General features: G+C 41.1%; 1 protein-coding gene across 1 annotated transcript in view; it reads left to right on the top strand.

Annotated features, from left to right (window-relative positions):
* The window catches only part of Adgrv1 (adhesion G protein-coupled receptor V1), a 541812-nt gene extending 529723 nt beyond the window's left edge, over positions 1–12089 (top strand). The window contains exons 88-90 of the mRNA XM_076552019.1: positions 1413–1604; positions 4567–4744; positions 11646–12089. Of these exons, the coding sequence (XP_076408134.1) occupies positions 1413–1604; positions 4567–4744; positions 11646–11764 (489 nt within the window). The 3' untranslated portion in view covers positions 11765–12089. The remainder of the gene's footprint in view (positions 1–1412; positions 1605–4566; positions 4745–11645) is intronic.
* The last annotated feature ends 3156 nt before the right edge of the window (positions 12090–15245 follow it).

The following is a 15245-nucleotide window of genomic DNA, read 5'->3' as shown; positions in this document are numbered from 1 at the left end:
AACTAATTCACTGAGCCTATGTAATTTAGAATATTAATGTCTCTCCCAAAGAACTGACGAACCAGATTCAAAGGGAATGTGTGTTTCTGCTTGCTCTTCTAAGATGATTACAGCAATTAGTTTAAAAATATGTTTATTGTGCACACCATCACTTTTTGGACATGCTCTTAGTTATAGAGACCAGTAGAAGATCAGCCTTGACTCTCGCAGTCCTCCAAGACAGCAAGAGGTCAGATGCTGACCCATGTAGCATTGCATACTGGCCTCTGAGTTCCCTTAAGGAAAAAGTTGCTTGTGACTGCTGGGCTGTGGTGTTTCCTAAGAAACGCCTTGCTATTTATACTGGTATGTAGATGTTTCGGGTTTGTACAATTTCTATTGCTCCAATACTCTAGAAATGTTAGAACCATGGCAAGTACAAATTTTACAAATGGCTGACACTTATTTACATTTCTGGAAAATGTTTTATGTTATTCCATTTCTTCTTTAAATAGCTGAGTATATTTATCTTTATTGATTAAGACTTTTAGTAACAGTGATTCTTCCTTGCAAATAAAAATTTAAATACCAAGAAACACAAAGGACAATTTAAGGTATGTTACTGTCTAAATGAAAACGTCAGAGTCTAGGCTTTGGAGAGCAGTCATTTAGTAGCATGTGTGGAAATCCTGACGAGAAAAGAGTGTAGTGAACAGAATACAAACAAAAACCTGTCCCTTCTTGTGACGGAAGCAGAGTAATTTTCAGGAGTTTGAGTAAGTTCCTGAGGAATTTGAAGGGCTAACGGCTTTTGAAGAATGCACACGATAGCTTTGTTGCTCTTGTGTAACATTTGTGGAGAAGCATGGAATGCTAAATCTCAAGCAGTCCACGGAGTCCCTATGCAGTGGTTTGGTTCCAAGTAAGATAAGTCGGTGAGATGCACACAGGGTTCAAGTGGCAGCTATGTGGCTCTTTCCAGACACACACAACGTGAGTGGAATACCTCAGTCAGCTAAATACACACTAAAGGAGATGAATACAAATGGTCACTTTTTAAAGGACAAGATGTTTGCTTCTAAAACAAGATGAATACAGCTCAGTAATACATTTCTATAATGTATTTCATATGTTGGTAGGCTACATTCAGAGTTACTTAATATAGTGTAAAACAACAACAACAACAACAGTAACAACAACAACAACAACAAAAAAAAACCGGCTAGGGAGAGCCCAGTCTTTGTAAGCAGCGTTAATAAGTGTTTTGTGACTTGGAATCTGCAGTGACCTCTTGCCTGAGTGTCAGTCACTCCTAGATTTGGGTGATATTGGAGCCTCCTGAAGATGATCAGCTAGACGTAGTGCTGTCTTTATGCTCCAGCTGTTCTGGCCAGACTTCCTTTGACGTACTAACACATTTTTCCTCTTTATAGGGTCTTTATGTGTTTGTGGTTTATTTCATTTTACACAACCAGACGTGCTGCCCAATGAAGGCCAGCTACACGGTGGAAGTGAACGGTGGTCACCCAGGACCCAGCACGGCCTTCTTCACGCCTGGGAGTGGAATGCCTCCATCTGGAGAGATTAACAAATCGACCCAGAACCTCATCAACGCTATGGAAGAGGTGTGCCCCCGACCCCACCCTGACTCCCTCTCTCCTGCTGACAAGCCCTCCCTTGGTGTAGAGTATAAAACACCAGACGCTGGCTCACTTCAAACCCCTTCCTCTCCGCAGTGCCATTGAGGGATCTTAACTAGTTATTTTTCCGTCCTATGGGCAACATGGAGCAGCCATTTTTATTGAGAAAGCAAAGCAAAATGTGTCATTTCCTTCAAAACCTAATTTGATATGACAGGAATCAAATATGTCTAAGACATGCTTTTTAAAAATACCATTCTTCCTAAAATCACACTCACAGCTGTTCTTATTTGCCCATCCCTCACACTTCTTCAGTCCCAACAAAGGAGAAGACAAGCAGGCACCCCCTTAGTTTAAATGCCACCAAACACTCTAAACTAAGACTTAGAGGGTGTTTTGTAGCACTCCTGGAAAATCTGGGCAGGATTTCCTCTACAAAATCTGCCTCCTGCTGCTGGCTACATTTTTCTGTCCATCTAAGTTTGATTTCCTGAGGCTGACTCACCTGACCTCCACCCTTTGGCAACAGATTGGAAGGGCCACTGCTCAGACTGTAAAGCACACCTGAATACATCTGTCCCAGAGAGGCAGTGATGCACAGCCCTCACAACTGTGCAGACCCCGGATGTGCGTGGCTGCCATTGCTTATGAATGAAAGAAGCAAGGAAAACAGCATTTGTGTTTGCTATCTAAATATCTATATCTATATTTATACCTATATCTATATCTATATGCATGAAATTAAGAAACATTGTATTGAAGAGGAAATATTGATAGGATAGATAGATAAATAGATAATGATGGGTAACTGTTAGATGGTTGCTAAATAGGGATGTGATAGACAAAGACAGACAGACAGACTGATAGACGGATGGACAGACGGATGGATGGATGGATAGATAGATTGGTAGATGATAGAGATAGATAGATAGATAGATAGATAGATAGATAGATAGATAGATAGATAGATAGATAGATAGATAGGTAGGTAGGTAGGTAGGTAGGTAGGTAGGTAGATAGATAGATAGATAGATAGATAGATAGATAGATAGATAGATAGATAGATAGATGGATGGATGATAGAGAGAGATGGGTAGATAGATGGGTAGATGGATGATTAGACAGATAATCTACTTGCTCAGATAAATAGATGATATATTGATAGATGATAGATAGATAGATAGATAGATAGATAGATAGATAGATAGATAGATAGATAGATGGATGGATAGATAGATAGATAGATATCTACTTGCCCTGAGATACCTTTTGTCTTCTCTGACAATGTAGGATGTACACTTATTTTAAAATTGAAGCAAATGATTACAATGCCATTACTGTGTGTACCCTTTGATTTGAATGAAAGAAATTACTATAAAAATTATCAACTCATGATGGATAAACATACAGTAGATAAGTGATTGTCAGGGCCTATAGGTAGGAGAAACATAAAGGTATAGATTAAAAAGAATGTATTTTGGCTATAAAATGTGTAAGTTTAAGAAGGATGTTTGAAAACTGGGATATGCCAGAATTAGAGGTGGCTCAGCAGTTAAGAACACTTGCTGCTCTTACAGAGGACCCTGGTTTAATTCCCAGCATCCACCTGGTGGCTCACAATCATGTGTACTTCAGTTCCAGGGACCCAGTGATCTCTTCTGGCCTCTGTAAGGACCAGGCAGGCACATGGTGCAATACACACAGGCAGGCAAAAACACTCATACACATAGCATAAAAATAAATAAATCTTCAAGTTTTGTAGAAAGAAAAATGTTGAGATAAGTACTTTGAAATATATTTAAATTTAGTACCATTTTATATGGCAGATATTTTTTAACTGAGCTATTTTTATCATAATTAGTGATTAAAAAACCCAATAGGAATGTTTTTAAGATCCTTCGGTCTTGTTAAATGGTTACCAATTTAACGTTTGTCTAGGTCTGACCTGTTGAAGTATCTTTTAGCTACATGTGGCTGAATTAAAGATCATTACAGATCTAGTTTGTCATTTGCTCAGCCACACTGTAAATATCCCAGGGACAAATGTGCCCAGAAGCTTCAGTATTGAAGAACTTAGGTATGAAATATTCCTGTCCCTGGAAACAGTTCTGTAGAACAATGCTGTTCTCCATGCCTGGATTCATAGTGATGGTCACCCTGAGGTTTCACCTTCTCTCAAGTTCATCTCTGAGGTTCTTCGTATACTTTCCTCAGTATGAAGTGTCCCTGAAATCTCAGCAAACCTTACATCGGGAGGCAACAGCTGTGACCCTCCAGTTCCTGGGCTGGAGCCATTGCTTGAGTGTCCCTCTGGGGTGTTGCACAACTGCATAGCATAAAGTCTGTCTGCATTCCTCAGAGGCTCAGAATTGGCCTGGATCCAGCTGTCAGTGAGAGCCTGCAGAGACGTCGTCAAAAGCCGGCAAGAGCAGGGAAGGCCGAGGAAAAGAGGGATTAAAGGCTCATTTACCACTAACCTGGTGCGCCAGTAACCTAGAAAGACAGGACTACAGTCAATCATCTCAGGACAGAACTCTTTCTGAGCATTAATCAAAAGCAAGGAGGGATTTGAATAAACTCCTTTTAATTCAATATGTCCTTTATATACGGACGCTATTTAAAACACATTTCAAATGAAGAATTTAGAGTGTTCTTCTGAGTTTCCTTAACATACATCTTACAAATAAATAAACAAACAGTTTTATTTCCCCATACATGGCATCATAGCAATCTACTGTGACTCTGAGAAACTTTTAAATAATCAGGTTATACTAACTTGCTCTTCTGAAGAACAACTATAATATTCGAGCTCATAAATGCAATTCAATAGGCCGTTCATGGTTTTTATTGAAATATAGAAATATATTGCAAAATTGGGCTTCCAAATGAATATGTACATTCATGTTATCAACTGTCATTTCCTTCTGCTCTTACCTCAACCCAAAAGGTGCCGTCTGACTGGGAGAGAGTATCCTTCCAACAAACCAACCAGGCAAGCCCTGATTTGAAGACAAGTCCCCAGAATGGTGCCTCATTCCCTTCCTCTGGAGGATATGGCCAGGGGTCCCTGATAGCCGATGAGGAGTCCCAGGAGTTTGATGACTTGATATTTGCATTAAAAACAGGTATGTATGAAGCTCACAAATGACATTTGAGGCAGGCAGTCCTGGGAGGCTACTTTGTGTCTCCTTCCGTGAATGTGCAAAAGTGCCGTTACCCTCGGTACATCCTGAGTCTTATGACCCATTTCAGAGCCCAGTCAAGCCCTAGGAGATTCTGTTCCTATGTCAAATATAACACAGCCTAAAAATAATTTACAACTTGTGTTTAAGAAAGAAAACAACGTACTCTAACTAAGTGTAACTATCTATGTCCTAAGATCTGGCTACAACAAGACCTTAGTAAGTTACATCAATATAAGGAAGCTCACTGAAGGAGTTCTGCAGGTGAATGACAATGAACACAATCCCCTGCCAGGGTGGACTGGGGAAACTGCAGATTCACAGTTCAAACGATCATTTTTACAGTTCTAACGCAGTGTAAGAAGACCCACTTCATTGAATGTAACCTTGCATTTCTGTAATATAGTCGGTTGCAATTTCTTTTTGGAAGTGAAGACCCCTTGCTGGTGTTTAGCACAATGTTAAAATGCTGTTTGTTTGGTAGTCATAAGTAGTTGAGCATTTATAGTGGATCATGGAGGGTTTTTTTTATATACAAAATGACTTTTACAAAAGTATTAATAGTAAATTATAAACAGAAAGACTGGAAAGATCTCAGAGTGGGCCAGGGTCATGAGGCTAAGACCTCACATAGAAAAGGTCAATGAGAACAGAAGAGGGCAGTCACTGAGAAAGAGCAGAGGACTGATGGAGACTTGCTTCTCACCTGAGTAAGTGGTACAGCGCTTCCTTAGTGTCTTTGCTGAGGGAACCTGGTGTGTCTTGATGATGAGCATTCCTCCTGAATATTCATAAGGTTCAAATCTTAGGCAAAGTACCAGGGTAGTAGGTAATTTTTGAAATATATCAAGGCATAGGTTTTATTGGTAGCTATGAGGATTATTAAATTTGAATTAGGAGAATGGAAGAAGAAAGGAAATAAATGAAGAGAGAAGTTGAAGAGAATGGGAAAGAAAGAGAAGGGGTGGAGAACAGGAACATACTCGATGATGCTTGCATCTAAGTCAGAAGGGAGGAGGGTCCCACAGAGAAACTCTAGCAAATAAGAAAGGCAGCTAAAGGCAGAAATGGGTTTAGGGAGAATGAAATGACTAACTACATAACACACTGAGCAGAGTTGGAACTGAAGAGGTTTACAAATTATGATCTGGACACATTAGGTTCCCTAATGTGTTCTGTATGCAGTGTCCTTAGATCTTTATGTCCAAACACAGAAGTAAGATGAATACTTGGAGCATAATTAAATTAGATCTGTGGGCTATATATATAGCAAGTACTGAGTGCATTTGGTTCAGGAATGCATGGAATGGCTTGCTTGGAGATTTAGCTTGGCATTCCTTAGAGTTCCCTAAACTCATTGGGAAAAAATATTTAAGAGATCAAAATAGCAATCTCTAACATTGGTTCTCTGTATTATTAGAAAAGATGCTATAATAACCAAGCATCAGCCCCTGGACACATTCCAACATAGGATATGATCAAATAAAGGAGCCGACCACATGCTGCTTATCTACAGTAGAATTCAACATTGACCTGAGGTCTGGATTTGGCTTAACAAAGTGTTTTGCTTGACTCACAAAGCATTTTAACAGTTTTTGAGCCAATATTAAAACTGTAGAGATACCGTATATAGGTCTAGAAAACAAGGTTTGACAACATGAGCTTTAAAATCATTGAGGTGTTAGCACACAAATAATTGGACTTGTAATATTTTCATCCACATGTATCATTAACTTTGTTCTTATCTGCCCCATTTCTTCTTCCCTCTGGCTGAACCTCTTCCCTCACAAAGAGTTCCTCCCTCATCATCTACTTCCATGGCACATATATTCCATTTTCCTTTGTGTTCCCTCCTTTCTGTATACCTCTTCCTTCTCTCTCATCTGTCTGATTCCACATCATATACATCTATAGACATTTATATGTAGAGTACACATGCAAGAGAAACATGCAATGTTTGTCTTTATTGTTCTGACTTTTCCACTTTATGTAAGGATCTTGAGTTCTATCTATTTTCCCATAATATCATTCTTCCTTATAGCTGAATAAAATTCCTTTACTTGTATGCACCTCCTTCTCTTTATCGATTTATTTATAGATTAACATCAAGGCTGGTTCCATACTTTGCTATTGTGAGTAGTGCTTCAGTAACCATGGATGCACATATAGAAACATGGTGTGCTGACTTAGAGCCCATAACTGGATTGTATGCTAGAAAATTCCTAGGTGGAATACACACTTCCAGCAAAGTGGCAGACTATAACGTCAGCAAATAGAAACAAGGAGCCTTGCTATATTCCAGTAATAAATCCATTCATAGTGGCTTCAGAGTAAATAAACCAATGAAAAAATATATGAATGCAACTAACCAGGGGTAAAGATACTTACAGTGAAAGTTTTAAAACATCAAAAACAAGAGAAAGAAATTGAAGAAGATACTAGAAGATAGAAAAACACCCCCACCCCTGTTCAAGGACTGAAAGAACTAATACTGTGAGAATGATATGTTACTAAAATAGATGTACAAATTCAAGGCAATCCACACCAAAATTCTAATGGCATTAGATATGAACCACTTAAAAAAAACCCTATTGTCTCATATCCATGCATATACTGGCGTTACTAATTAGACTCAGTGGGTTAAAGAAAGTACATGAATTTGGGTCGGAGTCTGGTAGGAGTTGGAAGGAAGGGAATAGGAGGATGGATTGCATCTAAACAGATTGTATACATATACAAAGTTCTCAAAGAATAAATAAACATGTATTTCAAATCCTAAAATTCATATGGAATCACAAAGGATATCGAAGAGTCAAAGCATTCCTCAGCAAAAATGGAAATGCTAATTAATGGCTTCACAAGACTTGGTCTCAAATTACACTACAAAACCATAATAACAAAACTAATGCAACAGACGTATAGACCAGTGGAACAGAATGGGTGACCCAGGCATAACTACACACAGCTACAGCCACATAGTATCGACATGTATCAAAATAATACATTGACAAAAAGATAACCTTGTCACCGAATGCTGGGAAAACTAGATGTGTGTATGTAAATAAAACTAGAGCCATATCTTCACCCTGTACCAAAATGAATTCAGAATAGATCAGTGACCTAAATGTAAGACCTGAAGCCACAGGAAGAAAAACTATTCAAGATAGAGTCCTTTCGAGTCAGGCATAGACAAAAGCCATCTAAAATGGACCCAACAACTGACAAATGGATTGGCATGAAATAAAAGCTTCTGCCCAGCAAAGGAAAAGGTCACCAAAGTGAAGAGATAGCTACAGACTGGCAGAAAATGTTTGTCAACTGTTGGTGGAATTTCTGTCCCACTCTCAAATAGCCATTCAGAGGCTTATATTAATTACAAATGCTTGGCCAGTAGCTCAGGCTTGTTACTAACTAGCTCTTACAACTTAAACTAACCCATTTATATTACTCTATGTATTGCCTTGTGGCTTTACCTGTCCTCCAGCATGTCTTGCTCCCTCGGCCCCTCCTGGAGACTCCTCTGACCCTGTCCTTCTTCCTCCCAGCATTCTCACTTTAGCTGTCCCACCTATCCTTCCTGACTACCGGCCAGTCAGTTCTGTATTAACTAATGAGAGTAAAACATAGTTACAATATACAAAAAGTTGTTCCACAGCATTTTTGTAGGTGGGGTATTCCTGTGCTGGCAGCCGCTCTCAAATAACCACTCAGAATCTTAATATTAATTATAAATGCTCAGCCAATAGCTCAGGCTTATTACTAACTAGCTCTTACAACTTAAATTGACCCATTTCTATTAATTTTTGTATTCCCATGTGGCTCGTGGCTTTACCTCCAGCACGTCTTGCTCCCTCTGTGTCTCCTGGACTCCTCTGACCTTGTCCTTCTTCCTCCCAGCATTCTCACTTTGGCTGTTCCAACTATACTTCCTGCCTGGCTACTGGCCAGTCAGTTCTTTATTAACAAATGGGAGTAATACATATTTACAGTGTACACAGCGGCCAACTAGACGTTAAGTAGATTAATATTTAGCACCTATAAAGAGCTCAAAAAATTAAATACAAAACTATCATCCAGTCATCAAGTGGTCTAATGAACTGATTAGACATTTCTCCAGAGAGGAAACACAAATAGTCAAGAAATATTTGAAAAAATGTTCAAAACCCTCAGCCATCACAGGAATGCCAGTCAAAACTCCTTGATATGGTCTCACCCAGTTAGAATGGCTATAGTCAAGAAAAGATATTTCTTTTCTGAGAAATATCAAACCCAAGTACTATTCCTAAGATGGCTGTCATGATCCATGTCTGCAAACCCCACATTCAGGAAGCACAGACAAGAGAACCATCATTCCAGACCAGCCTAAAGTACACTTTACAACCCTTTCTCAGAACACAAATAAACAAAGACACTTTATTATTTAGCTTATTCAAGGATTTCTGCATCCTATTGAACTTCAGTTCGTTCATAACTAAAGGGTAAAATTAGAGTTTATGAATGTTTTCTATTTTTTTTTTTTCTCTCAGAAAAGGGATGATCTTTGTATCATTGTCTAACTGGAAAGAAGCCAGATAAACTGTGAGTGGGTCACAAAATCAGAAAACCCCATGTTGAAACCTTAGGAGTTTTCATGCTTTGAGTCTTTGTCAAGGAACTCAGCTTTCCCATTTCCTCATTTACCACATAATGTGTTTTGTGGCATTAGGAATTGTCTGTGTAAAGCACTGGTCAGAGTGGCAGAGCTTAGGTCCCCTAAGGTCAGTGATGTAAACTACTAGCTGGGCTTCGTTTATTGTTTGGCTTAAAAGCTAATTTAGGGGCTGGGAGACAGCTCAGTCGGTGAGGTGCTTGCTGTAGAAGCCAGAACCTGAGTTCTGTCCTCAACCCCACATAAAAAACTAGGCACAGCAGGAAAATGAACTCCAGTGCTAGAGACAAAGACCAGAGGATGCTGGGACTGGCTGGCCAGCCATTCAAGCCAAATCAGTGAGAAGCCCTGCCCTGAAAAAGGAGGTAGAGACCTATAAGGGAAGGCACCTGACATTGACCTCTGGCTACCACATGCACACATGTGTGTATGCGTACTCCCACACAGGAGTGTACGCACACAATAAAGTATATTTTTATAAATTCATAATATAGTCTACTAACACCTGTTTGTTGATTGCACCGTGACCATGATGTGACAGCGAAGTTAGGGTGGTTTAAATGTGTGCCAAGAGGCCTGCCCAGTCACACAGTGATAGAGGTGGGCTCAGAGCTTGAGTTCTGAATACACACCAAAAACACATACCAAACACCTATCATGCGCTCAGTACTTTCTATGAGTGTGAGCCAGAGGAATGATAAGGATGTAATCCAACAGGAAAGGAGGACATTTTGAAAGAGAACCATGGTGTTTCTACAGACATTAAGGGCAACACTTGAACTGATGATGCCCATGGCGAGGCACAGGCAGCCAGATGAAGAAGGCAGAGAACATGAAGTGTGTCCCTACAGAGGTGGTACAGAAAGGGAAGGACACCGAGAGCAAGCAGGGTCATCCAGACCCTGCAGCTTTTATATCTATCTCCTGTAGAGGTCCCCAGTACCTAAATAGTGGGAGAAGAGACAGGAGAGAAAACAGACCCGGTCTAGAAAGAGCTCCAGGGTCTGAGCAGGGGTGGGCAGTTTATGTGATACAGAAACACAGGAAGGAATAAGACAGAGGTGTGAAGGACAAAATCAGGAGAGGCGGGGCTTGGCTAGAAAGAGTGCTCGAGGGCCCCTTTCTCCACCAGACTAGTCTGAAGCTAAGCAGCCTCCTTCCCAAAGCTACCAGCGGAAGACTTGGCAAGGACTTCGGGGCTTGACTCCCTTTCTACAAAGCTGAGTGGCCAGCAGAGGGGAAGCACAGAGAGCTGGTACCTGGCCATTGGTGGTGGCACACTCTGTGACCACATCTGTATTGTCTCCCTCACTGTGCGCATGTGTGCGTGCCTGTGTGTGTGTAGAGACAGAGCACAAGAGTAAATACAGTTCCCACGTTACAGAGGAAAAGAACCTACTGTAGGTATAAATTATGTGTGCTGGGGAGGGGAGAGGAGTGCCTCGTAGAAAATCTTCAAAACAGAGGCTTGAGGGGTTGCATGCTATTAAGAGCAGCCAGCTTCCTGGGTTTCCGATGAGAATGCTTGGCACTGTGTTATTTGCGTGTCCTTGTCTTAGGCCCAGTCTTCAGGGCCAGTTTCCTAGGGCCCTGCTAGGATACCATGTGTCCTCCCTGATGCAAGCCTGCCTTTCTCCTCAGACTAAGGGCCAACACTGAGCTTCCCCATGGGGCTACCGGACTCAGCGGAGTCCCCAGGGTTGGTGGATGTGTTGTCTACCCCACTGATGAAAACCTCCAGTAACCTGCCTGATTTTCTGTTTGGGTAAACCCTTCATTGATAAACTCTGTTCTCTATTGTACCTGCCTATCACACGGCAACAAGAAAAAGAAAGAAAGCCACGTGTGGCAGCTCGCTCCTGTAATCTCAGCACGCAGGCCTCCTGAGGCAAGAGACTGGCTGTGAATTTAAGGCCGGCCTGGACTACACAGTGAGAAGCTGTCTCCAAATAAAATGAAAATATGAGAAACCCAACGTTTTGTCTTTGGAAATCAATTTCTACTTTTAAAAGCTACAAAAGTAGCTTCACTTTAAATTATAATTCCATAATTTTAAGGCATTTGTTGTTTATTCCAAATAAATGGCCCAGACTTTTACTAATATAGAAATAAGATGTTTGGGCTTAATGTAACTAAGTCATTAAGAATTTACTATGCCAACAGCTTGGATTTATGTCCGCTCATCTTCCATTCCAGGTGCTGGTCTCAGTGTCAGCGACAATGAGTCTGGTCAAGGCAGCCAGGAGGGAGGGACCTTGACCGACTCCCAGATAGTGGAGCTCAGGAGGATACCCATCGCTGATACCCACCTCTGAGAGCCTGCCTGGTGCTAACCATCAGGAAGAGGCTCCTTTTCCTGTTTGCCTTGGCTCTGTGCTCAACTCTGTAAGCACTCACAGCCGTGTGGTAGTGGTGTGCCAGGCACACGGAATGAATAACCCAGAAGTGATTGTTATGGTTGGAATATACATTGCTTAGTATTTGTGAAACTTAAGAATTGACTGTTAAGATAAAAGATCAGAGCATTCCTGTAAGTTGCAAGGATGCACATAGTCCAAAACTATTAGTTGTTTCTTATTCATCCTAACTTGGCTAACATTGTTTAATGAAAATAATAATCAATAAAAGCAATAGAATCCAGTTGGTATCATCCAGACTCCTTATTTATGAATAAATGTACATGGGTAAAAAGACTAAATGTGTATCTAGATGATATCAGGCACCTGTCTCTTCTAACAGTGATTAAAAGGGATCCAAAGTCTTCTCTTCTCTCCATCTAGATGACTTTGAGTCCTGGAAACTGTAATGTGTGGTCTGTGAAGGATTCTGCACGTGAGTGTGGATGGGCAGTGAGGTTGCGATGGCCTTTTTCATCAGCAAGATAGATTTCTCCTCTCAACAAACTTAAGGTTCTGAACACTTTCCAGAATGAATGTTCTGTCCCCAGTTAAAAATAACTCCACCGCACTTGTTCACGAACCTGAGAAGAGGTTCATTCAAACAGTACAGTTTGTTTTGGAGAAAATTTTCTTGGTTTGTGATTTTTAGTCTTTCTTTGTCTTGGAATGAGAAATCAGGAAATCTCTCCCAGAACACTGTTGTAGTCAAGATGATTTCATTGACTGTGTTTCCAGAAGACGTGCTGGAAATAGAACAAAGTTGCTCTGAGGAATGCTTTGTGACCTTTGAGTTGGAGTACTTACTTATTTTTTGAGAAAACTAAGCATCATCCCAAAGGAAAATGTGACATTATTTTAAAATTTGAAGAAACTTTGTTCTGTTAATGATTTCTGTTGAAGCTCCAATTACAGCACCAGCGTGCTCCTTCTGACATCAAGTATGGTGCATGTGATATGAAACCTGTGTGGCACTATTTCTCTTGATTTTCCTTTGTTTTCCTTTCTTCTCAAAGCTCCCCACATTCTTCTTACAGTGAGCTCTGATAAGCAGATTGTCTGGTAAATAGAAGACAAGAGCTCCACAACAAAATCAAGGAAGGTATGAGGCAAAGGTTGACTTATAGTCCCTTTTAGGAACTTCAGAAAATATGGTACTTAAACTAAAGTTCCCTGAAGTAACAAGTTTATGACCTGGAGCATTGCCCAGCCGTCTGTCTCACGACAGTATGGAAGCAACTGCAGATACGGTTTAAATACATAAACCAGTAGGAGAGATGCTCCAAGTTAATGATCATTTCAGTGTTACTGGACTTTATTGAATTTGGCATTAGGCAATGAGGGTTCAAGGTCTCTAATCCACCACTCATAGCAACATTTTCTATCAGGTCCCTAGAACTCAAACTCTCTCCAAAGACAATTATCAGTAACTATTTTCATTTCTACATGCTCTCAGATTTGGAAAAACATAGCTATACGGGAGAGGGAGGGAGAGGGAGCAGGGGAGGAGAGAGGGAGGAAGAGAGAGAGAATAGCTCCTTGTGATACTCCTGACTTTTAGATGGTTGCCCACAGTTGAGCATGAGTCTTTAATATACTAGAGGTACAGAAACAAAGCTTCCAGACACCAGGTGTCAGGACACAGAAGTCTCATATGACAACAGCCATTCACAATGTGGTTTGTCCCAGCACAGTCTGAGCTGAGACCCGTGGGCCGAGCACCTGTTGGAAGAGGCAAATCAAAGTACAGGTAAGAGTGAACGCTGAGAGACAGAGACTCTCTCTCACCTGTCACCTACGGCCTTCCTCTTTCACATTTATCCCCATTTCCTTAACAGTTTTATTGAGATAAAATTCACATTCTGCAAAAGCTCATTCATTGGAAACATGTAATTTAATGACACTTGGTATGCTTTATTATGGTTTTAATAAAATGTGCTAGTCCAGGCAGTGGGACCAAGTCCTGTGCTCAGTACATGAGTTGGCTGTTTGAAACCTGGGGCTTATGCAGGGACACTTGGCTCAGTCTGGGAGGAAGGGACTGGACCTGCCTGGACTGAGTCTACCAGGTTGATTGCAGTCCTCGGGGGAGGATTTGCCCTGGAGGAGGTGGGAATAGGAGGAGGGCTGGGGAGAAGGGGAGGGGGTGGGAGGGGGAGAACAGGGGAACCCGTGGCCGATATGTAGAACTGAATGGTATTGTAAAATAAAATAAAATAAAATAAAGTAAAATAAAATAAAAAACAAAATAAAATAAAATAAAATGTGCTAGTCCATCGCACTGAATTCGCCTCATGACCTGTCCGAAGTGGAGAACTCAGTAGCATTGATGACATTCACAACGTCATTTTAATGTTACACAACCATCACTTCTTTTTCCAAAACATCCGCAGCACTTTAAACCAGATGTGTTCCCCATCTCTCACACTGTCTTTCCTCTGCTGAAAGGGGTAGCGTCTCTGTAGCATTGCCTCTGCTGCTGGGTGCAGCAAGCTTTCTTGTCAGACTCTCTTTGAACCACTAGCCTGCAAATAATGACCCAGAGACTTATTATTAGTTATTAAAGCTTGGCCTTAGCTCAGCCTTTTTTTCCAACTAGCTGTTTTAACTTAACTAGTCCATATTTTTTAATCTACATTATCCCATGTGGCTCTGTTACCTCTTCTTAGTATGACACATCAGACTTGCTCTGAGTCTGCTGGCAAAATTGGGCACCTGTTCCTCTTTCTCCCTAGAAATGTTGCCTATCTGCTCCTGCCTAGCGATTGGCCATTCAGCTCTTTATCACACCAATCACAGCAACACACCTTCACACACTGTACAAACATTCCACAACACTGGGGTTTGAGATTTAACTACCAGCACCCACATCTTTTGAAATTTTGCACTTTGTAATATTAAAATGTGAAAGTCTTTTCCTAATTTGGATGCAAGTGAAGAAAGGTATGAAATGTGGCGGCTCCCGTGACGACACAGGTGGAGTCCTTACACGGTAAGAGACGGTGAGCGGTGAACCCCCCTTAAAGAGCACAGACACCCTCCCTTTGCGTGTGTTAGGCGGGTAATTCCGGGCGTTAGAGCATTTCTCCTGCCTCCCAGTTCTGACCACAGTTGCTCAAACAACACTGGAGATAAACTTCAGGAATGTCACTCCCTAAGCATTTCACCGTGTGTTGCACTTGAGAGTCTTTGGGTTTAGCCCTAAGGAGTCTAGGTACTTCTGTGTGGAGGTAGGTTTCAGTCAGATAAGGAAGTGTTGTTGACCTTCCTAGAGTGACTGGCTGCCAGAGGAGGTATCCCCTAGACAGCCTGACCTGGAAGAAAGAACGTTCAGTGGCCCCCCATGTCTTCTATTTTAATGGTCGTGGGCATTGACTCCATCTTGCCAAGCCTCCCCAGC

The sequence above is a fragment of the Peromyscus maniculatus genome, chromosome 15 (genome assembly GCF_049852395.1).
Source record: "Peromyscus maniculatus bairdii isolate BWxNUB_F1_BW_parent chromosome 15, HU_Pman_BW_mat_3.1, whole genome shotgun sequence".
Lineage (NCBI taxonomy): Eukaryota > Metazoa > Chordata > Mammalia > Rodentia > Cricetidae > Peromyscus > Peromyscus maniculatus.
The sequence above is the reverse complement of the archived record's forward strand: the minus strand, read 5'-3'. Positions and strand labels throughout refer to the sequence as shown.